Here is a 23082-nt window from a genome sequence, read left to right on the forward strand (position 1 = left end):
TTATTCGTCGTAAATCATCATAGGACATGCTCAAATAATACCAGAGCGATCTTTTTGAAGTACCTTAAATGTCCTCGATGACTTTGGGAAGATAAATACTTTTTGCAATTTCTTTTCATGAATATACACTATAATAATAGTTCCAGGATGCAAGAAGGCTAAATATATAGATTGTAGCAATAATGAGCTGATATGTCCTGCATTTCAGGAAGACAACTCTGAGGAAAAGCATTGATGACGGGAATGCCCACATAGGTAACTACTTCACTGCAGGCATAAAGAGCTATATGTGTCGAGTGTTTCGGGTCTGTCTACCTAGACAGCTAATAGGTACATTATGGTACCTATGCAATTATACTTATCATATTAATGTTGGGTGGTGCTTTGAAATCGCAGAGAAAGGCGGCAGAATAGTGGTGCACATCTCTCCTATGACTGTAGCAAGCGGCTTTCAAATTATCTTTTCAGGCCTCTCAACTATCTTTTAAAGCCTCCTACTTGTCTTTTAAAGCCTCTTAACTATGTTTTAAAGCCTCTTTACTATTTTTAAGGCCTCTTAACTATCTCTTAAGGCTTATTAAATATCTTTTAACCTTCCCCTTTTAACTGCAACGAGAGGAGCAGCCGATAGGTCATGTCCCATATCCGCCGAGTAAAAATAGTAGTCTGATATTGTTGATCTCTAAAGAATCTCTTTACAAAGCTTTGGTCGGTTGCACCACAATTATTCCCTGTATAAGCTGCCCTTGACACATGTCGTAGGCGGGTAGTGATTGTGGGATTTCCGGACCTAACCCCGGCCACATAGAGGATGTATATCATGCTGCTGCTGGTGGATAATTTTGGGTTGGTGTTTGGTTGGTGGGTGTTGCTAGTAATGGAAGATAATAGAGGGGGGTAAGGGGAGAGAGCTGGATTGGAAAGGGGGTAGAGAAGATTAGACATGATGGGGGTAGTTGTGTGTTATCCATTTATGGATTGGGGGTCGACTTGCTATGTTATCGTGGGGACTAGCTGAGATTTAGAATCGATATGAGTTTTGTAGTAGAGCCAGTGTCCCGGTCGTGACCTTGATTAGAACTGTTATTATTATTTATGAGTAGATTTTGGTTATCCCAAGGAAAGGTTTGAGATATGAGATGCTCGATAGGACGAGGAATATCGTGATGAGAAATGTAAAGCTTATTCATTTGTATCGTTAAGTGGACATACATTCCCCTTACATAACAAGGTCAGCCCAACCGTTGTCACAAACACTCACCACTTAGTCACCCAACACTCCATACCTGAGGTAATCAAACTGCTTTCATAATCACCTCACTTACCAGCAATCCGAGCGTCATATGCAAGGCTCGTACACCAATAAGCAGACATGTAGAGCCCTACAATACAGAAATTCCACGGCAGTGTCCCCCCTATCCCCCCCAATCACCTCCCTCGGTATTCTTTCCCTCCCCAGCCAGCCACCAGACACCTCCCCGGAGCTGACCTGTGCATGATTTTCATTCCAGCCACATTCCCCCCTCGTTCCTGACCCAGAACGCCGGACCGGATGTTGAACACGACACCACTCACGCATCGGACCGCATCCGTGGTGAAACAACCTCTCCCTTACCTCTCACCTCTCACCTCTCACCACTCCACTATCAGCACTATCAGCACTTTCAGCCTTTGTTACATTCCAGTCATCCTCACTGTCCCAAAACAGCACCATGATTCAACCCCATTTCGGCAACCCCTAAAATGTCAAACCCCGGAACCGACAGTTCCCAGACCTCCTTCGCCCATGCATGCATAGAAGCATTCCAAACCTTCCACCCACCTTCCAAATACGACAGTAGGTAGGTACGCAGTGGCGCGGCACCGACAGACTGGCACGCTGTCACTCGCGGTATTACCGTCTGCCCGTCCGCCGACCGAGATCCGTGGGGGGGATAGAAAAAGCGGCTGCTGGCCTGAGGTCTCCCGTCCAGCGATTGGTTGGGTTGCGAGGCACAGCACTGCCTTACTGTGACATTACGATGCTGCAACCGCGGGCAGCGCGCGCAGGCGGTAGAGATGGGCAACGACAGAGAGAGAGAGAGTAACATTCAGGCTCGTATACTAGTGCTGTTACCGCCGTTGACGGGGGACTAGGAGAACGCAACAGCGCAAAAAAAACCCCCCAAAAATGAGGGTCGGATTTAAACTGGGGATTGTAACAGACAGATTGATGGACAACAAGGCTGACAACAAAAGTCCTGATGATATGTATTATACCTATACGATCTGATATACCCCCCCTTTAAAGTAAAATGGGGTCCGGAGTACGAAGAAAATATGGGGAAAAAATGTTAACGTTGCCTTTGGGGGTTTCTTCAAAATGACCTGATCTGCGTTGGGTGATTTTCAGTCCTGTAAGTTTACCGTCAGCATTGCTCGGATTTTTAGAGAGTTGATCAATGACGATCCGTGATCCGTGATAGCTGGCGGTGGTAGATACGATACGATACGATCCCTTCATGCAGACCCGACCTGTGATACTCTGTTGCCTGTGAGCTCAGCCCTGTCCCTTAATCGAAGCCATGATACCATCGCATCGACAGCCCCTGGCGCTGTGACGCCCGCGATGTCGTGATTTTGTGCTCCCCGCCCAGCGCCTCCACGCCGCTCACCTTTCCGTCCTGGCAGACGGTCATCTCCATCAGGAGAAAACCACCGCTCCCGCTCTGCAGCAGCCAACAACCCCCGGTGCAAGCTCAACGCCGCCGGGACCGCCATGTGGTTTTCTTCCACGAACTCCACGGGTCTCGCGGGCTGTGCCTCCCAGTTACTGACTGTGGTGGTGGTGGTGGTGGTGGTGGTTGCGGTTTTACCTTCCCCTTGGACCCCGACTGGTAGAGACAGACAGAGAGTGAGATAAACCCCTGGACCCCAATTCCACCCAGTGTCTATCAGCCCTATCTGTGGGGGCCAATGGGCACGAATCAGGGCCCGAATTCCGTGCCAAGACCCATCTTAGGGGTCTTGTAACGTGTGCGGCGTTCGCGGCCTTTTGTTCGTTGCTCAGAAAGGGAGGGGGGGATTGTGCGGGGAGGAGAACGAGGAATTCTCGAGTTGTCCCGTCCCGTAGCCACACACATTTTCGGAGGCGGTGCAAAAAAGATATTCTATTCGGTGGTGGTGGTTGACGCCCTCGGAGTTTAGTTACTCTTGTGGTGTCGTACAGCTCGCCAGATATCGACAGGCGACTCTGAGCTAATGAATCATCTCATTCACACCGCCGGTATTACATAGACAATGGTCCTTTTCAAATGAGGCGGTGCTCTCTCGTTCCTGTGTCCCATCTGGGGTAAATTGCGTTCGCTGCGAAGGGGTTCCGTGCATACGGATAGGGCAAATGCTACCATGTTAACGAACCGACGAATTGCATGCGGCGCATTTTTTATTTAACCTCCCCAGGGCATGAAGATGACTGTCTTGTACTGCACAGATACTGGTGCCGTCTCCGTGTCCGCGGGATCCTGTTACCGAACGCGCTGGTAGCTTAGCTATGTACCGTATGCGTTCAAGACAGGGCGCATGTATTGGTATAGCCTGCCCAGTCTGCCAATGTGGGATGTTCAAATGTGGTTGGTGATGGGGTGGTCGTCGTGTCGTCGTGTTCGAGTCGTTGGCTCATGACGTGGATTGTTGCCGAGGGGTAGAATGGGAGGGGTTGTTGGGGTTGGCTTGGCTTTGGTTGCTTTTGCTCAGCGGTGCTGCCTCGCTGCCTTGTTGTGGTGGGTGGTGGTCAAGTGGATGACAAAATGACTCTATGCCGGAACCCATTAGAAATCAAGGCAACCGACTCTATGTGAAATTGGACGAGCTGCGTTGATTAGATAACCTCTCAATGCCGCGAGGACGGTTGCAGAAGAAGCCGACAGAAGGGCGAAACTCTCCGCCGTTTTCTCTCTTCCATCCGGTCGGTCGGGTGCGGGCAGCTATAGCTTAGCTTTTGATTGCTGATTAGTAACAGCTCATGGATCTCTCTGATCTCTCTGATATGGCATCATCAAGCGATATCCATCGGAGATCGGAGATTCGTGGACTTTAGGACCCTCAAACTCTGGGGAAACCTGGGAGGAAACCCAAATGACATGCAGTCCTCTGGATAATGCCCAGACGTGCCAAACATTGCAGGGCACGTCAATCAATCGGCCTCGTGCCAGTCTGAGGAGGAGAGCCACGTCGGTGGGCAAGGCATCAAGACATGGACGTGCGTGGCAGGTTGAGGGGGCAGACAAAGACCTAGGCGTTGGCCCAGTCTGTAACAAAACGAAAGATTACAGCGGTGAGGCGTGGTGGTTTAAGGCCGCGTTCCTGCTAGCCTGCAAGGGTAGAAGTAAAAGGGCGGGAAGCGGGCGGACTGGGGTGTCGGACTCTCGGTTTTTGTCAGCTGCTGCGGATGATACATTCGCTGGTGACCCTGCGGTGTCTTGGACGGAGCCGAACACCAACAAGGACGGTCAAGGGGTTTACAAAAGGAGCATGACCGCCCCCCCTCTGATGTCTCCGTTCTCCGTCAGTTGAAAGTGTCCATCTTCATGAGCTTTTTGCTCTCTACTCCAGACTCAACACTGTGACTGCTTGTCAACAAAACATCTTGACATCTTGACACTGAGTTGTTGTACCTTACCTGAGGACAGAGGACAGCCTAGCCTATCCCCACACCCCTCCACCACCCACCACACGCACCCCCGACCCTGTAACTTTGTCAATACTGGGTCCAGCCGGGATCGGGCTCGTCGGTGCCTTGAGTCACTCGCAAGAAAATACGCCAAAAGCAACAAATATTAGGGAAGCCTGCTGCCGTCAGCACCCCGATTACAAAATGTCCACAACAACCCAAACACACTCTCAAAAGCTCCAGGCAGCTTCGCAATCAATCTACCCAGCTTCACCATCACCATACCACCTCAGAAAGAGTCCCACCATGTCGATTGCCCAGACGTACTTCCTCGCCCACAAGGCAAGGGCCAAGCTCTCCTCGGAAGCCGCCCGCCCTGATCACAACCTCCGCCTGCTCGTCGGACACGCCAACCTGCTCGACTCCCTCATGCTAGATCTCGCCGACGCCGAGAGGGAACAAGAATCGTGGTTCAACCAATCCGTCCGTGGCGCCACCCAGAGCCCACCACCATCCACCAACAACCGCCACATCCAATGGGCCGACCACATGGAAGAGCCCCAGCACGACTGGAGAGCCGAGGACGCCGACTCTGATTCCGACGACTCGGACTGCAGCTACGACGAGGACGAGGATGACCTCGACTCGGACGAGGACGTTGAGATGGCCGACGCGGTCGTTGCCCTCAGGAGGATACCTTCCCACGCCAGCATGCTCCCACCAAAGGGCTACAACTACCGAGACGAAGAAGAGGAGGACTACGACATGGAAGACGACGACGAGGACTACACCCAGCTCGCCCTCCAGAGAACATCTTCTCACTCTGCACCATCCTCCCCACCCGAGCTCCTCGACGATTCCGACTCCACCACCGACGACGAGTCGTCCATGCCACCATCACCACCAACCACTACGCTACCCGCTTTTGACGACAAGAAGAGCACAACGATACAAAGTGCGACGGGGCACGGGGACAAGGACGCCTTTTATGAGGAAGGGTTCTATCTCCCGCCGAGAAACCCGGCGAGGATATCGATCTACTAGTCGCCGTCTTTTCCTCTCTTGTCATCATTTGCATTGGGTAGGCGTTTTTTTTTATTTTTTAGGAGGGGAGGGTTCGAGGAGAGACAACAACTCACTCTACACTTTGATACCATTGGTTTCTTTTGTTTCTTTGCTTGGGTCATTATCACACAGCGAGCGAGGAGGAAAATACACAGCGGCATCATTTCTTATATCATCATTTTGGGGGGTGGTGGGGATATATATGGAAAGGAATAAGGAAAGCATGATGCAATGGGAGGAAAGCGGGATGAAATCAATGGGGAAGGAAACAAAACCACACTCATATTATTATTTATTTACTATTCACAAGAGTACTTGCTTCGCTCCCTGAGGGTTGAGTGTGCAAGCTCTATTCAATACCAAAATAATCCACAACATTTTACAGTTGGCTGTTTGCAATCGTGAATTGAATGTGTGTCTCAATTGAGCATGTGTTTCTGGCAAACGGTGCCAATGGTAGGGAAGTCCTAACCGAGGATTCGGCATTTTTTGGGTACGAATACTGTGTCTCCAAGACCTCGGCTCTTCGCCTTTTTGGAGAACACGGGATGTGAGGCTTCGGGGTTAAAGTTCTACACAAGACATGAAGCATGGAACTTTGATATAACAAAAGACATATTTTTCTTTTTGGGATTAACACAATGGTTTGAAAGAGTTAGTTTGTAGTGCGCGCGCCGTTTTATTTTTTGGACAGTTTGGAGGAAGGGTTTGGGATTTGGAACTTTGGGACCTGGAATTTGGTGGGGTGGTTTGAATGGAAGTGTTAGGTGCACGCCGGAGTGTTGGGGATGTGGGGGGGGGGGTGAAGCCTTGTAGAACACTTGGGCGGGATTCAGGACTTTGACATTGACATCAATTTCCAATCGATGTCTTGGCTTGGGTGAGGATTTGTAAATGCGATCTCTATAGCGAAAAAAACTTCTACCGGTTGGGTAGAATGATTTCGAAGCCAACGGTAATATGGGGCGGGGGGTGCTCGTGTTTGCTTCGGTCGGATTGACAGAAACAGCAGTGATGAAGTCTCTTACGTGGACGCTGGGCTTTGTTTTCCTTTTTTTTTTTCCTTTGGTATTGGTAGTGAGTGGTGCTGTAAGAATACGATACACTGGTGGTGGATCTGACTGACAAGATGGGACTTTTGCACAGCTGGGCGGGCGAACGGGTCAGCTTCACAGCCTCTTCTTGTTGCAAACGTCCAATATCATCCGTCAGGCAGCTACTTTTGCACGTTTGCTTCAACCCCCTCACAACATTCCCCGCAAAACTAAAGTTTCAGACAGAGGGAAAAGTATTGTGTGCGTTGTCAAATTTTACATAGCTTGTTGACAATTGGTGAAAACCTATGACGATAGCGGTGAGTGACTGGGAGTTAAGAAACCGGGATGCTCCCCGGAGCGGGGGTGAGAGGAGTTCTCTACACGATGGGGTTCCTGCACGACGATGTGGATGAAAGAAAAAAAAACGTGAATGAGGTGGAGCTGAGATACGGGTTGTGGGAAGAATTGGTTCGGGCTTCCGAGCTTGTCTGCGATGATTTTTCGGGCGGCACTCGGGATTGATGTCCGCGGGTCGCGGCGGCCGGGAGCCCTTTCAAAGGGTCGGGTCTTGTTTCCGTTGTCAGATTGGGAGGGTGATGTGTTTCATACCCTATATAAATACAAACGAATTGCGGCTGATGGGGATCATGATACGGGGGAAGATATCCGGGTCTTTGTTTTGGTGTTTTGATAATGTCGCAGCTCGGCAGCGGTTCCGATTAGGGAAATCACCAACATATGTAAGTGGCAGTCTGATGAGAGCTGAACAGCAACTACCGAGCAAAAAGCAAAAATGTTGAGGCGGTCAAGGTATTAGCTATCGATCAGTGATCTGATCGCAATGCATCATCAAACAATTTGTGATAACACCTCCTGAGGGTTGCTTTGCTTCAGTTTAGATTGAAATGGTGCAAACGCATCGCTTTGTTGGCTAGGTATGCTCACCGCACTTGCGCACGTACCTGCTGTTGTGTACATATCTTGATACCCTGACAACGACGCTAAATTTCCCAAAGATCGGGAAAAAGGAATCAGATCTCTTCTTCTTCTTCTTCTTTACGCCGCAGTACGGTATTTCCGTTTTCTGCTCCAGAAACCCCTAATGGCAGGGGTTAGCGAACATCATCGTAGGGCTGGGACTTGGGGAACGTAATCCGTCCAGTTAGAGCCTCCCGTTTCCAGAAGTTGAATTGTCGAACTGGATCGACACTCAACTTGACTGGGGGAGAACGCAAAGCCAGCCACAAAAAAGCCACTTTTCCAGAGAGCTGGGTCTGGGATTTTTTGGACCGAAAGGGGGGAATTTCCGAGTACTGTACTGATTGATTGATGTGTGTACCATGGAGAGGGCTGTGCATACCCTACGCGTGACGACAGCGACACACGACAGGACGGAAACGTTGCTTGTCTGGGGAAAAGAATGCAGTGAATGATGGGCACTGCCCTTGTGGACGACACCGGAGGTTTGAAGATGAAGCAAAAGATTGATTGGAGAGTGGTATCACCACCTGGTCTGGCCTGGCCTCTATCAACATCAGACCTTCGGGATTGGGACAAGAAAATCGCTCAGTATAACGCAGTATCACACAGCCTGCCTGAGGTTGCAGAACCCGGCGGCATATAGCACAGCCAAAACGAGATCATTTCTCTCTTAAAGACAGAAACAAAAAAATAAAAATACAAAAAATGCGGGGGTTTCAATGTTGAAGATGATGGCGGCCAACACTGGAGGCGGCGTTGGCGGCGGCGGCGGCGTGGTGTCTTTCACTGGTGTTTCGATGCAGCGGCGCCGCGATTCGAAAATCGACCCAAACGAAACCGCAACGACGACCCGCTGCCCCAGACTGCCGGGTTCGGCACCTCTTTTTAGGGTTGCGCGGGTAGGGAACGGCAAGGGAACGGTGCTGTAGGCGGATCGCATCACCGGCCACACTTTCAGGCCTCACCAGTCAGGGTCAGGTGTGAAACGGTTGCAGGTTCTTCTTGTGTTGGAGGCCATCAGTTGACCTAGTGGAAACAACATTGAAAAGGTATCATGAGCGCAACATGAGTAATCTTGACGACCGTCTACATCGGCCTGTAATTTTCGTATTGAGGGCTTTCGATGTTGATTGTGCCCGTTGGAACTGGGGATCGTCACAACATCACGGCATGGCCTGAATCCGAGGGTGCAAGACGATCAGTTCGTTATATTCGGTGCCGGGCTCTTCCCGGCCTGATGCTCATGATCCTGTTCACTGCGGTGCGACTGATGCCCTCCGATCAGTCAATCACAGCTCTATACAGCAGGTAATCTGTATGAATTTACAGTTCAACAGAAAAGTTCTTTGCATCTTGATATGAGAATTCCCTCTCAGCCCTACATGATGATTACGTGAGGGATCAGAAACTAGGAACCCGTCAAGAACTATGGGGAAGGGAGAAAACTGGACGCCTTGTGTGACTGTTCCAAAGAGCGAGATGTTACGTTCCCTATGCCTCTGGGCAGAGGCAGTGTTCTCCTGCGTATGCAGGTGCAAAAAGGCGGGAAGGACCATGATGACCTATGGCATGCGCCCAGGCAGCGAGTTAATACCCAAGGCGGTGAAGGACATCAACATCATGACCATGTCTGACACGATGAAGTTCGTGACCGACTGCCCTGTTTGAAGGCTGCAAGGCTCATTTTTATGATTGTCCCAGTTCGTGATGTTTTGGCGATCGGTAAACTGTGGGGGGTGAGACAAGGGACACCCCCCTTTCCTTGAGAGGTCTTGATTCTCATCGGTCAGGCTCACACCTCAATTTGCTGGAGACGCGAAGCCACCGCGGGGTCACCCGGGGCATCTGCCGCTCGCTCGCTCCTTGACGATCGGGTACGGGTGCAGCCGGGCAGAGAGGATACGCAGGACAGCAAGACTCGCGATAGGAACAAGTCGACAAGTCATGAGGAAATAGCGCGAGGGAATTTTCCCATCAGGTTTTCTTTTCGTCTCTGTCTGCGGCACTTTCGGCGTGAGTCAACTGACACCCACCTCCCCGATTCCGTCCGTTGAACGGAGCTTCTTCCGTAACACACACACGGGAAAAGGGTCGTAGTCGATGACATGTGGCTCAGTCATCCACCTCCCTTTCTTCCACACTTCACCGGGCCATCCCGGAGTTTACTGTCGCCCCTGTTTTGTCAGCTTTGACGGGATATGTTTTGATGAAAAATACTGTACTGCTGCAGAGTCCTTGAAATTGCTCATCCCTGCGTATCGCTTACTGCCCGGAAGGTTTGTCACCGTGGATTTCTCGGCATCAAAGTACAAATGTAATTAGACATTCTTGAGGGACACACACACGCCCTTTTCTTTGAAAACGCCCGATATGTTGTTGACTTGGGCCAGTGTAAGTGTTAGTGTAATAAGCGATCCACAGCGGACTAAAAACCCCCACCAAAAATCAACGGGATGATCAATCAACAAAGCGGAGCGAACGGAGATATCTCTCGTCCCCCGCAAAAAACTGATCCAGTCACTGTCCATCAGTCAGTGGGTGAGGTGTGTCAGATAACGAGCGGAGATTATCGATACACCCGACCGCCCGGAGCCAACCCCGACAACGCCGAGTCTCTTTCTCTTTCACAAGGCTGATAGCCCGCGCACAGATCACCACCCCTCGGCCTAGACAAGTCCCGCTTTCGCCGATCGGCAAAACTGTCGTTGCCGAACATCGAAAAGTCTACGTCACTGACGGCCAGATTCTGATCCGACGAGAGCTTCCACGAAACACATTGGTTTTGTGAAATCCTTACAACGGGTGTAATTGTTCTGTTTCATTACGATCTCAGAAATGCAGCCTGTCGTAAGAAGGAGGATAGCAATCGCTGCCGGTAGCCTGCCGAGCACCACCACCACTGCAAGGGTTTTTTCATCATCATCCCGGCCAAGTTACTCACCACCACCACTATCACGACCAAAACAAACACCCCTTTCTCTACCCCGGCAACACCGCCCCTTTTCCACCTCTCCCCTCCTCCGTCAAGAAGCCACCTCCGAAACAACACCGGTAGACAATGGCCTCCCCCACTCAGGCATCTCCCCCCTCCCCTCCAGATCATTAATCTCCCTCTCCGGCCCAGACGCCGCCAAGTTCTTAAGAGGAATCATCACCAACGAGCTCCCCACCACCCCCTCAACCCTAACCTACGCCGCGTTTTTGTCTGCTCAAGGCAGGATCCTAAACGACGTCTTCATCTACCTCGACCCGAGGTCAACCTCCTCACCACCAGATAGCTTCCTCATCGAGGTCTCCACCCTCGAAGCAGCAACGCTAGTCAAGCATCTGAAGCGGTATAAACTCCGCTCTAAATGCGCCATCGCCCTTCTCCCGCAGGAAGAGGCGAGCGTGATTGCTGTTTGGGGGAGTCCGGATTCTATCCCGGCTCAAGGTGAGAGTTTACGCTACTGCCCCGACCCGAGGGTTCCATCCTGGCAAAGGGGTTTAGTTTTGGGGGGTGGGAGTGGATTGGAAGGGGTTGAGATGCAATCGGAGGAGGTCTACACTCTGTTGCGGTACGCGAATGGTGTGGCGGAGGGGCAGGAGGAGATTGTGAGGGATGGGGGTTTGCCTCACGAGTCGAATCTGGATTTGTTGGGGGGGGTTGATTTTAGGAAGGGGTGCTATGTTGGGCAGGAGTTGACTATTAGGACGGAGCATAGGGGGGTGGTGAGGAAGAGGATTTTGCCTGCCATGCTCTACCCTTCCTCTGCGTCCTCCCCACCGACATCACTGCGGTATGAAGAGGGGGATCTTGCGGGGAGGATTCAGGCGGGGAGTAATGTTACGAGAGTGGGCGCGAGGGGGAGACCAGCGGGGAAGTGGCTTGGGGGGAGGGGGAATTTGGGGTTGGTGTTGGGGAGGTTGGAGATGATGACTGATTTGAAGCTGCCGGGCGAGGCGGCGGTGGGGACGGGGATGGGGTTTAAGGAGGGGGATGAGTTTGAGGTTGAGGTTAAGGGGGAGGAAGGGGAGAAGGTGAGGGTTAAGGCTTTTGTGCCGGGGTGGTTGAGGGAGAAGTTGGAGGAGAAGATGGAGAAGAAGGGGAAGAGACATTGATGATGATGAAATGTGTATCTTGATTGTGAGATACTTGCACATGTATAATACTGTACAACAAGTCTTGGGCTTATGGAATTGTGCTGTTGCATGATGCCCTAGCATTATAGTCTGATGGGTTAGTACAGTGACGCATGATTATAGATAGGCCTAGCTGGGAACTGCGTCAATGCATTGAAGAGAAAGATCTGTTCTGGGTATCATGAGCAAAACGTCTAGAAAATCTAACAACGGGGTGCAAAATCTACGAAGCAGCGGCTGCCTTCGCCTCCTCCTCCTCTCTCCTTCTCTTCTCCTCATCCTTCTTCGCCTGTGCAGCCCTCAGTCTCGCCATAGTAGAAGCAAACTTGTTCCCCGGCTGCCCCGTCGCCCCAGCATCACTATTCGCATTTGTCGTGGTTGTCGTCGTCGTCGCAGCCGAGACCTTGTCACCACGGTCAGCCATATCCTTTTCTTTCCTGATGGTGTCAGAAGGGAGTGATGATGATGTTGCCTGGTCCTCATTCTTGGTCTCCTCCTTCCTCTTGGCCTTTTTCTTCTCCGCCTTTAACCTCTGCTTCTCGGCCAGTTTCCTCTCCAGCTCGGCAATCTCCCCATCATAATCCTTTTCCTCCACCTTCTCCTCCTGCTTTTGCTGTTGTTGTTCCGCCTCTTCCCTCTCCCTTACAGCCCTCTCCCGCTCCTCGGCCTCCTCCCTCTTCCGTCTCAACTCCTCCATCTTCCGCCTCCCCCGCGCAGCCATATCCCTAACCTTGTCCCTCCCGCCATCCCCCTCTCCATCCGTCTTCTGCCGTTTCGCCTCCTCCTCCCTACGCTCCAGCTCCTCAACCAACTGCCTCCTCTTCGCGCCCATCTGCTCCCTCTGTCGTTTCTTTTCAAGAACGGCTTTCATCCCATTGTTGTAGACTTCTTTAGCCTCAGGGTTGAGGAGGACATCCCTCGTGCGCTCCAGCCGCTCGTACAACGCGGGGTCGTAGTTGTCGCCCGCCTTGTCGGGGTGCGCGGTTAGGGCTTTTTTGCGAAAGGCACGGCGGACGTCCTGGTCGGTGGCTGTGGCGTCGAGGGAGAGGAGGGCGTAGAGGTCGTCGGACCGGGAGGCGGATTCGCGGGCGAAGAGGAGGAGGTCTTGGTCTGCCATTTTTTGTTTTGTTTTGGGGGTTGGATTTGTTGGTGGGGAGAGTTACAGGGTTGGGAAAGAGAGAGAGTGGTGTTTTGTGTCGGGGGTGTGTGTGTGTCGTTTCTTTTCTTCTCCTTCTTTTTTTTTCCTTTTTTTTTTTTTGTTTTTTTGCGCTGGGGAGAAAATGTGATGCAATGCGAATGAATGAATGAGGACGTCGAGGCGCTTTGCGGGCTTGTGTAGTTGGGTCGGTTATATGGGATGTTTTAAATGAGTCACGCTAAGCCTGAACCGGACACTGAACGCCTAACACGTTGTTCGTGGACAAAAGACTGCCAGTGAGATAAAATGTTGATTTGTACCTTTTTGAAAAGAAAATTGGCCTCGAAAGATAGTCAAGAGGCCTTCAAAGATATTCACGAGGCCTGTTAACTTTCTTTCAAAGTATGGTCTATCTAGGTGTATACAGCTCAGATGAATCCTACCAGCCTCTGATTAGAGAGCCGAGTTCGTTCACGCTCGACCGTGGGGAGGTCTCCGTTTGGAAGCGCCAGGGCTATTCTGGGGAGGACCCCTTGTGGTAGACTCTCGTCTGCTTGTGTGTGGTTTGCATGCTGGGGCGATGTTTAAATTGATTTGCTTGCGATCAAGACATCAACCAAGTAGGTACAATATCTGGGTCACATCATGTAAAAGCAAGTAATAGAGAATAATGCCACCCTCAAAACACATCTATCATTTACAACGTGAAACTCTTCCAATTCCCCTCCCTATCCCTACAAAGTAAACTCCTCATCCCTCAAACGCCCCTATTCAAACCAATTAATAATCCCACATTCCATAATACCAACAAAACTCCCTATCCCATCAGACATTCATCATCTATCCTTTCCCATGCCTTGTAGTAATCATATGCTTCACAACGACCACTGTCTCAACGACCCCCAATTCTTAATCATCCAAATACTCTCGACAGTTTACCCAACCAACCTACTCCTTCCAGACATAAACAGGCACCCCATAAACAACCACTCCCGCCGCAGTCACATATCGGAACCTACACCCCCCTTCCCTCGCCTCCGCTACCGCCTCTACCAAACTCCTCTTCTTATCCCCTCTGGCTCTCTTCCCCTTGCCTGTATCCCGCCCCTTGCCATCATCCTCCACCGCGCCCTTGGGCAAGACACCCCAGGTCTCCAGCATCCGGCCGGCAAACCGATCAATGTCTCTGTCTGTCACATCCCAGAGCGTCCCCACCACCGCTGGGCTGCCAGAGAGCATGTAATTCCACGCTGGACCAGAGGGTTCAAACTCTCCAGCTTCTGTCAGGGCCGCACTGGAACAACCCATGAGCAGAACAGCAGCCTTGCACCGATCAAGACGACGAATGGTCCTGCCACGGATATACTGCGCTCCAGACCCGTGCCCAAAATACAGCAACAAGTCCTTCTCCGCCAAAAACCTCTCAAACTCAGGCTCCGTCGGAGGTCTCGAAATGATGCTCTCAAACGATGAAAGATTCTTCTCGAGTGCCGGCCCAAAAGTCTTTTGCGTAGCCGCCAAATCCCCCGACGGATTCAAAATATACGCCCCCTTCCCCTTCCCCTTCCCAAAATCAACATGATGCCCCTCCACATCCAACAACCCCCCCTCGCCCACCGGCGTCTCACTCAACCTCTGCTCCAAAATCAACCTCCTCAAACAAGCCAAACTCGGCATCCGACTAATCGCCAACCCCTGCATGCAAGGCAGCGACTCCCAAGGAAAAACATGCAGCGCCTTATCCAGCAACAAGACCGTATGAATCCCCGTCTCCTCCTCCACCCCCCTGCTACTCCTACTCCTCCCCTCATTCACAGCCGAATGATACCCCATCAGCGCATCAAACGTCTCCACCACCATCGAGTCAAAATCGATCTCGTCGTACGCGTTCCTCTCGCCGTGAAACTGCAAAATGTCCACGACGAAGTACAGCAGATCGGTGAGCTCGTCGTCAAAGTCCGTGCCCGGCCTCGTCGCGTCCCCCAACCCGATAAACAGCTCGAGGATGTTCAGGTCCAGCTGCACCTTTTGACCAGCAGCAGCAACCTTGGTCTTTTTTCCTCTCACCTGTCTTCGCGAGGGGAGGTGTTTATCCATCATGGCCAAAAAGCTCTTCTGAAACCTGGCCAACAGATCCGCCCTCCGACAGTGCTGCGAAAAGATGCCCCTGAACCCCCCGAGCCAAATCTGCTCGATGTTCTCCAGCAACTCCTTCAGCCTCTCATCCAGCGCCTCTCTCGCATTCCACCACTCCGTTTTCGCGCCCTTTTGATTCATATCCTTTGCGCTGTGGCAAGTAGCATTAATCTCCTTGATGATATCCAACAACTCAGACCTTCCCTGCTGAAAGTTGAACACGTCGCTATCCGCATCTCGTGACGTCGCGCGTTCAAGCGGTAACCGGATAACAAACGGGTTCTGCCCAGCCTGAAGCTTGGTGATGCACAAGTCCTGATTCCCCTCGCTAAGCGCAATCGAGATGACGTTCCAATTCTTGGGGACAATGTCAATGTAGTCCCTCTGAATCTTGTGCAAGTCCAGCGTGAATCCCAGACTTGATCTCCGGGAGGTGACAGACTGCAACGCGGGCGGCCACTCGGTGCCGTCATGTCTGGGCGCGTGCTTCTCTTGGATCATCGCCTTTCTCTCCCTTCTCCAGATCAGATTCCTCGCCAGCTCGACAGAGTAAGATGTTTGAGCAGAGTGAATCGTCGCCTTGGTTCTCGAGGAGGAAGTAGCAGTGAGAAACAACCCAACATGCTGCAACATGCCAGAAATCTTGTGGATCAGCGCCGAGTCCCCGCTCTTGGACGCGACAGAATGAGCCTCGAGCAGATAATCATGTGCTTCTCTCAGGTTGTCGACATAGACACCTTGTGACAGGTCCTTTGCACCCTCGCCCTTGCCAGCAGCCCTCGCACCCTTCTTAGGTGACGTAGCTGCGTTCATGGGCGAGGCTTGCACTGAAGAGAGCCTCTCCATGCCCGATAGCGCCGGGAATGAAATGGTGGAATCTTGAATGACGGAAAAGACCGGATCCTGAGCCATCTGCTCCATGCTCATACCCAACAAGCACGACGCCATAGCCAGCTGCCGCGTAGGTAACAGGTCAGAAGACTTGACCGTCGTAGCAGAAGCGGCCTCACCCAAAATACTCTGAGCCCCAGCCCACTCCTTTTGCTTGAGCATCAGCACCGCTTTCTGGACGAGAATGGAAGCCCGAAGTTTCGCAAGTTGCGCATCCTCCACTACTACCACGGGTTCAGGAGCAGGAGCCGCGGCCTTAACAACCGGCTTCGCCTTCGTAGCAGCCGCCCTCGCCCCAGCAGCCCCTGTCTTCCGAACAGGCTTCTTCACCCCCCCACCACCAACCACCTTCCTCCCCCCTACCCCTCCCCTCGCTGTCGTCCCCTTGCTCCCCTCCTCAATCTTCAACTTCTTCATCCCCTCCTCCACGTCCTCCACCCCCTTGTCCTTCACCAACCCCTTCACAATCCCCTCCGCCCTCTCCAGCAACCAACCCCCCCCCTTCAAATTCCCCACCCCAACACAAATCTCTGACAACCTAACCGCCAACTCGGCCGCCCCAAACCAGTTCCCCTCTCCAGCAACCTCCGTAAACAACCCCGTCGCCTTCCCCAACATCTCCCCCGCCTTCTCAATCCCCCCCGACCTCCAAGAAACCTCCCCCATCCACCCCGCCACCGCACAGTTGTAAAACTCGCTGTCCACCTGCCCCGCAATCTTCCCCGCTTGCTCAGCATAGTACATCGTCTCCTGAAACAAGCCCAAGTGAGCGTACACGAAAGAGAGCCTCATCGTGTTCCGAAACAAGCCATGAAACATTTTCCAAAAGGCCGGTCCAGAAGCAGCAACAGGCAGGTGTTGGGTTGCGGTAGCGAGGGACAGGTCGGTTGGATCGGGGGAGGAGGAGGAGGAGGTGATAGAAGAAGCGACGAGCTGGGCTTCCAACTTTACCCACTCCGCCATGATCGCCCTGACGCTTTCTCTAGAGTACACCAGCGCGTGGTGGGAGTCGCCTTTTTCTTGGGCGAGGATCGAATGCAGATAAAACGCATAGGCGACGAGTTGTTTTTTCTGGAGGCGGGTGTGTGTGCTGGTAGAGGAAGTGGTGTAGGCTGTCCGGGCGGAGGCGAGGTGCTCTTCCGCTTGTTGAAAGTCGCCCAAGGCAACAGCGTGCTCAGCGCAGGCGAGGTAAAACGCGGCGGTGGTTTCCCCCGAGGCTTGCGGGCCGAGGTGTTGACGGGCCTTGGTGAAGAGCTGCTCTGCCTTTGTAGACCGGCCTAGGTTGGTGTATTGCATGGCCAGGGCAGAGTTGTGCTGAATCAGCTCTTCGGCTTTGGAGCCCTGGGTAGCGGCTACCTGGGAGATGTCTGTGACAAGCTCGAGTACGGAGGCGAGCATTTCGTCTTTGCCTTTCATCCGGAGGAAGTCCGCGATAGACTGGAGATAGTCGAGAAGACCGGCAACATCGTCCACTTGCTTCTCCAGGGCGGCCTTGTCCTGGCATGACTTGATGATGCCCTGCCAGACAACCACGCTCTCCCGAAGGGCGCCTGCATTCTTGTATCCGTCCACTGCCGCAGCCAGACTCCCAAAGAGAGCTTTCATGTGCTGCAGATACCCAACCAGGCCTGTGTCCTCGCCCAAATCCTCCACCTGCGAGGCGTCTTTCGCAACCGCGAGGAGTTCCTCTGCCTTATCGAGCTTCCCCAGAGCAGCACAAAGCAGACTCAGCAGCACCCTAAGCCGTCGGATCGGGTACCTCGTGGGGATGTATATCCTCAACAGCTGATCAACACAGGGGTGCTCGAGCGTGACATCCGTGTAGCTGCTTCCTGCTCTCAGCAAGACATACCTCAGTCTGTGCTCCAAAGCAGCCGCCCGTTCAGCCTCGGATAAATCGACAGTCCAATCCATCCAGACCTGCTCCATCTGCGCGATGGCCACCAGGGCCCGTGACAGCGCCTCGGTTTTTTCATCACGCTCCCAGACCGCCACCGGTGATTGTGTAGCCAGCCCCTTGGCAACCGTAGCGAGCACCCCATCCTCAAGCAAACTCGTCCTGATGGCAAAGAGCGCACTGATCGCCTCCTCTCCCCTGCCCAACCTCTTTGCCAACTCACTCTGCCTCTCCAACTTCAGAATCAACTGCGCCTTCTCCTTCTCCTTCCCACTCCGATACTTGACACAGTCCACCGACCTCCTCAGCGCCCTCAACGGACTCGGGTCCTTGGGATCCGCGATCGTCTGCCGGAGCGCATTATACTGCAGGTAGTAAAAATGCGATATCTTGACATACATCGAACTCCCTTCTCCTCCACCGTTACTACTCCCCGTATACTCCAACAACGTGACACAATCCCCCAAAACACTATCCGTCACCTCCCACGCCATCCTCCCCTCCTCCAACCTAACCTTGACCACCAAAAAAGCCGACTCCAGATTCTGCTGCAAACTCCCCTGCAGCAGTTGTCGTCGTTGCTCATACCTCAAATAATCCTTCGTGCTGCCTTTAGGTCCAGGCGGCTTCCCCAACCACCTCAAACAAAACCTCGGCGTCTGCAACACCAACATCTCCAACTGGTCCCTCGTCCCCTTTTGTAGTGACGAAACCTCACTCTTCCTCTCCACCACCAGCACCGAAATCGCCGCCTTCCTCGCCTGCACCACATTCCCCAGCAGCTCATCCAACTCGCTCATATCCCCCCTCAAAGGCCCCATCATCCCCGCCACAACCTCCCCAATCAGCCCATCATCATGCAAATACTTTGTCCTATCCTTCAGCTGGCACCCCAACAACTGCGCAGCAACAGACACCTTCTTCACAACCGACTCGGCTGACCCTCCCCCCCCAATCATATCCCTCAACCTAACCCCCCACCCCACCGCCTCCTTCACCAATCCCCCCTCCTTCGCAAGCGTAGCCAAAGTCTGATAAATCATCGCAAGCGGCATCCTCGATCCCTCGTTCGGCTTGAAATTCAGCCCCCTCACCCGGGTATCAACCCTCTCCCAGGCCCCCACAACAACCTTATAACTCGTCTTCGCATCGGCCGCCGTCCTCCTTATAAAGGCGCCCAAAAATCTCGACAACGGCACCATCACCTCCTTCTCGACATCCCCCCGATGCTTCACCATCTCCCACCACTGCAACCTCATCTCCAGTCCCAAAACCTGCAGCTCCAGCGCTGTGCCGGGGGAGACACTCAGCCTCTGCTCCGTAGCAACCCCATCATCCTTACCCGACACACTCGGGCAAAGCGCCAGCAGACACTGAGCCGCAGTCTCCATCTGCCTTCCCAGTTTCCCCTTGTCCGCTCCCTTTTCCGCGGCAGCCTGCAGCAGCAACCTGACTGGGGAACAAGTCTTGTCATATCCCAAATGCGCCACCACCGCCTCTATCGCAGAGGGCTTCTTTCCCAGTCCCAACACCCTCAACGCCTGGATCTGCGTCGTGACAGCCAGCAGCAGCGCCGGACCGGACAGCTTGACAGAGCCAAAGTCAAGAATCTCGGAAAACGCCTCCGCCGTGGTTTTCGGCTCTGTCACTGGCGCCTTCTTCTCATTCCCCGACAAAGTCTCCAATCTCCTCTTCAGGGTTCTTAGTTCCCGAATAGCCTGCTCGTGCAAACCAAGTGTGATCAACCTGCTCACCAGAGCAGAAATCCCACTCTCGAGCTGGAGCTCCGGCAGCGTGACCTTTCCCGCGGTGACAATCTGCCTCAATGTACTCAGCGCAACGCGCGCGCATTCGACTAGCGATAACAAATTCGGGGAAGAACCCAACAGGCTCGGCTTGGAAGGTGATCGTACATGTCGCGGGACAGAAGGGGACGTCGACTGCCGATTCAACGGGCGGGGTTGGAGGGGTGAGATCGGTGCTGAGCTCGTTCGTCGTAACGTCTGCCTTGTCGTCGCGGTTTTGACTAATGACGGCGACGGCGGGGGGTCTTCTGTTGCGGGGGTGACAGTAGATGAAGCTTTGGCTGCTTCCGACAGGGCTTTCAGCGCGGCGTTGATGACCTGCGTCGCGAGGGTGGCTTTGTCACGGCTTGAGAGACCGCCGGCGGTATCTACTGGGGGGTTTGGGGCGGGAGTCTTGCCCCGGCGGGAGGGTGCTCGGGATACATTTGAGGTAGCAGTATTAGCCCGCGATCGAGCAGTCGCGGCGCGGGAGGTTGTTCGTGACGGTGGCTCGTCCACTGCAGGTGTGCTGCTGCCGCTGCTGCTCTCTTCTTTTGGGAGGAGTAAACTCTTCAACAACGCAGACGTCGCGGGGGTGCACGTCGCGACCGAGGCAACAGCGCTGCGGACGGCGGCAGCAGCCGTTTGACTGGTGGTGGCGTTGTTGTTGTTTGTATCCATTACGAAGGGAAAAAAGAGAAAATGTCTGCTTGTGGCTGTCGATTTACAAACGAGTTTCTGATTTCCTAATCATATCATTTCTAATCGCAATTGTCGCAAAACAGCCAAAAGCGAGGTCGCAATTCGTTAAAACATCTGTCTCCTCTAAACAAACGACCAAAAAGATGGTGGGAGGAGAGGAAAAGAAAGTTGTTGACGTCGATACGAAGTGATGGAGTTATCAAGACAAGAAGACAAGGATGTTGTCGAAGAAGTGGGTGGGCGAGTGATGTCGTCTGGCGTGGAGGCAGTGGACTGGATGGACTGGTTTGAATGTGTTTCCTACCACCCAGAATGGGGCTCGCCAAGAGATTATTGACTCCACGGAGAAAAGTCAGTGCATGCTGGGTGGTTGACCAGGCAACAATCTAGCCATCTCCACACTTGTTGCCTGCCGGGAAGAGAAACGTTCAGATGGGGTGGGGTGCTTTCTCCTGCAGGGGTTGGTTGAACAGCCGTTGGTGGGATCCATTCGTGTTCAAAGTTTTGATCTTCAACGTCTCAACCTCCACCACCACCACCACCGACCAGTTCAATTCGCGATCCCACCAACTGCCCTCTCGATCCGCAAGTCAAAATGTACCGCCCAACCCTCCGCCTCACCCTCCTCTCCCCCCTCCTCTCCCAAACGACAGCGACCCCTCTTCTCCAAGCCACCACAGCCCTCCCCTCTCGGGCATCTAGCACAGTCACCGAACCATCCTTCTGGCGCTCCATGATCCCCAAGCCCCTCCGAAAGGACAACCACCACCGCTCCCTCCCCGCCCAAAAACAATCCCCCAAAAAAGACTGGAACCCCGCCACATTCTTCATCTGCATCTTCCTCTTCATCGGCTCCATGTCCATCCAGCAAATCGCCCTCCGCAAAGACTACGAAGCCTTCACCCGCCAGTCCGACGCCCGCATCTCCCTCCTCCGCGAAGTAGTCGAAAAACTCCAATCCGGCCAAGACGTCGACGTGGAAAAGGTCTTGGGCACAGGTGATCCAGAACGCGAAAAAGAGTGGGATGAAGGTTTGTTTTTTATACCAGAGAACAGGTGAAAGCAAACAAAACACTGACACGGACACTATTCATAGTCCTCAAAGAAATCGAGCGACAGGAGGCTACACGAAAGAGACAGCAGGCAGAGGCTGCTGCTGCCGCTGCTGCTCAGGTCAAAGCTGATGCTGAAGCTGCTGCTGCAAGACGCCCAGCCCCCAAATCTGCTCTTTCAAGCCAAGGCTTCTTCTAGCAAGCTAAACACCCCCATTCCTTAAGGTGCGCGCGGTATATTTCTACAAAAATCTATGACAAGAAATCCTTAAAAACCTCTGCGGGATTTGTTCGCTCAAAGGCCACCGCATGAGGCGCATCATGATGGTGGTGGTGGCGGCGGCTCCGAGCTTCCGGTTTGCGCATTGCCTGAACGAGGGCTGGCAATAGGCTCTCGGTGGATATCTCGGTTCTCACCCCCTGACCCCCTGCCTGCTTCGGATCCAAATCGGTGAAAAAAGCCTCTTCCCCTCTCACACCGCCCATGTTTATCACTGCAATGGGCATCCCTCTGTCTTTGGCGCGCTTGGCTAGCCGCCAGGCAGAGTATGTCGCGAGAGAGGTACCCATCACGAGCAACCTGCCGGCGTTATCGATGGTCTTGTCAGCGTCATGCTTGACTTCGGGAGAGATGCTGTCGCCAAACATGACCACGGCCGGCTTCAATATACCGGCATTGCTGATGGGCTCCAATGCGCCGTCCTGATCTACCTCGACCACACCCTTGGTGCCATCCGCCAATGGTGGTGGGCGAGTCAGGCATGTTGGACAAGCTGGATACCGAAAGGTGGTGTATGGCGCGCCGGGGACCTCAACATCGCCATCGGCGTTCATCTTGACGCCCCGCGTCCGCTTCTCGTTTGGGTCCTCGGTTTCTAATGCTCCAGAGGAGATGGCTTCTTTCAGAAAGTCTTTCCAAACCGGATTCAATCTGGCTAACTCGGTTTGAAAGACATCTCTCGGGTACTCATTTCGGCAGGTGATGCAGACGGCAGACCGGAGATAGCCGTGGAGTTCAACTGTGGGCATGTCCGGGTGGGCTCGAGGGTGGAACGAGTCGACGTTTTGAGTGATGACGCCTTTCACGACACCAAGTTTCCCGAGGTCTCGGATGGCGTAGTGGCCAGAGTTGGGGTTGGCCATGCTCATGGTCGTCCAGCCGAGGAAGCTTCTCGCCCAGTATCGCTTTCTGGTCTCATGGCTGGAGATGAACTCGTGGTGGTAGATGGGGCGGTGAGTCTTGTTGACGCGATAGGTGCCCTTGACGCCTCGGTAATCGGCCAGTCCGCTTGCTACTGAGAGGCCGGCGCCGGTGAGGACGACTGTTGAGGGCGGTAGGCCTGATGGGGGTGGGTTGTGGAAGAACTCTTGGAGGGCGGTGATGGCGCCGGGGAGGGTGGATGCTGATGGGGGGATGATGTTTGGTGGTGGGAGGAGATCTCGGTAGGGGATTCGCATGAATGAGGTTGGCATTGTTGGGTGGGAATAGATGAGACTAGATGAGACTAGGTGAGACTAGATCCAATGAGACTACAACCAAGATGGAGACGGGAGATGTAACCGAGATATCAGATCTTTTGATATTTAGCTGATAAAGACGTCATGACATCAAATGGAAAGATGCGG

The 23082-nt window shown here is 53.1% G+C and overlaps 6 protein-coding genes across 6 annotated transcripts; 3 read left to right on the forward strand and 3 right to left on the reverse strand.

Annotated features, from left to right (window-relative positions):
* Window positions 1-4855: 4855 nt before the first annotated feature.
* Window positions 4856-5695, forward strand: QC762_710380 (uncharacterized protein; the record flags this gene model as incomplete). The annotated part of the gene is made up of 1 exon (XM_062893882.1): window positions 4856-5695. The coding sequence occupies one exon, from the start codon at window positions 4856-4858 to the stop codon at window positions 5693-5695; it is 840 nt and encodes a 279-aa protein (XP_062739733.1).
* A 4874-nt stretch (window positions 5696-10569) lies between these two features.
* On the forward strand, window positions 10570-11835 carry CAF17 (ccr4 associated factor; the record flags this gene model as incomplete). The annotated part of the gene is made up of 1 exon (XM_062893883.1): window positions 10570-11835. One exon carries the CDS (start codon window positions 10570-10572, stop codon window positions 11833-11835), a length of 1266 nt encoding a protein of 421 aa, XP_062739734.1.
* A 244-nt stretch (window positions 11836-12079) lies between these two features.
* Window positions 12080-12973, reverse strand: QC762_710400 (uncharacterized protein; the record flags this gene model as incomplete). Its single annotated transcript, XM_062893884.1, has 1 exon — window positions 12080-12973. One exon carries the CDS (start codon window positions 12971-12973, stop codon window positions 12080-12082), a length of 894 nt encoding a protein of 297 aa, XP_062739735.1.
* Window positions 12974-13942: 969 nt separating this feature from the next.
* On the reverse strand, window positions 13943-20383 carry ESP1 (separin protein; the record flags this gene model as incomplete). The annotated part of the gene is made up of 1 exon (XM_062893885.1): window positions 13943-20383. One exon carries the CDS (start codon window positions 20381-20383, stop codon window positions 13943-13945), a length of 6441 nt encoding a protein of 2146 aa, XP_062739736.1.
* On the forward strand, window positions 14570-22991 carry QC762_710420 (uncharacterized protein). Its single transcript, XM_062893886.1, has 2 exons — window positions 14570-21435; window positions 21501-22991. The coding sequence occupies exons 1-2, from the start codon at window positions 21000-21002 to the stop codon at window positions 21653-21655; spliced, it is 591 nt and encodes a 196-aa protein (XP_062739737.1). The 5' UTR covers window positions 14570-20999; the 3' UTR covers window positions 21656-22991.
* On the reverse strand, window positions 21709-22929 carry QC762_710430 (uncharacterized protein; the record flags this gene model as incomplete). Its single annotated transcript, XM_062893887.1, has 1 exon — window positions 21709-22929. One exon carries the CDS (start codon window positions 22927-22929, stop codon window positions 21709-21711), a length of 1221 nt encoding a protein of 406 aa, XP_062739738.1.
* Window positions 22992-23082: the final 91 nt, after the last annotated feature.

This window comes from Podospora pseudocomata, chromosome 7, assembly GCF_035222375.1.
Source record: "Podospora pseudocomata strain CBS 415.72m chromosome 7, whole genome shotgun sequence".
NCBI lineage: Eukaryota > Fungi > Ascomycota > Sordariomycetes > Sordariales > Podosporaceae > Podospora > Podospora pseudocomata.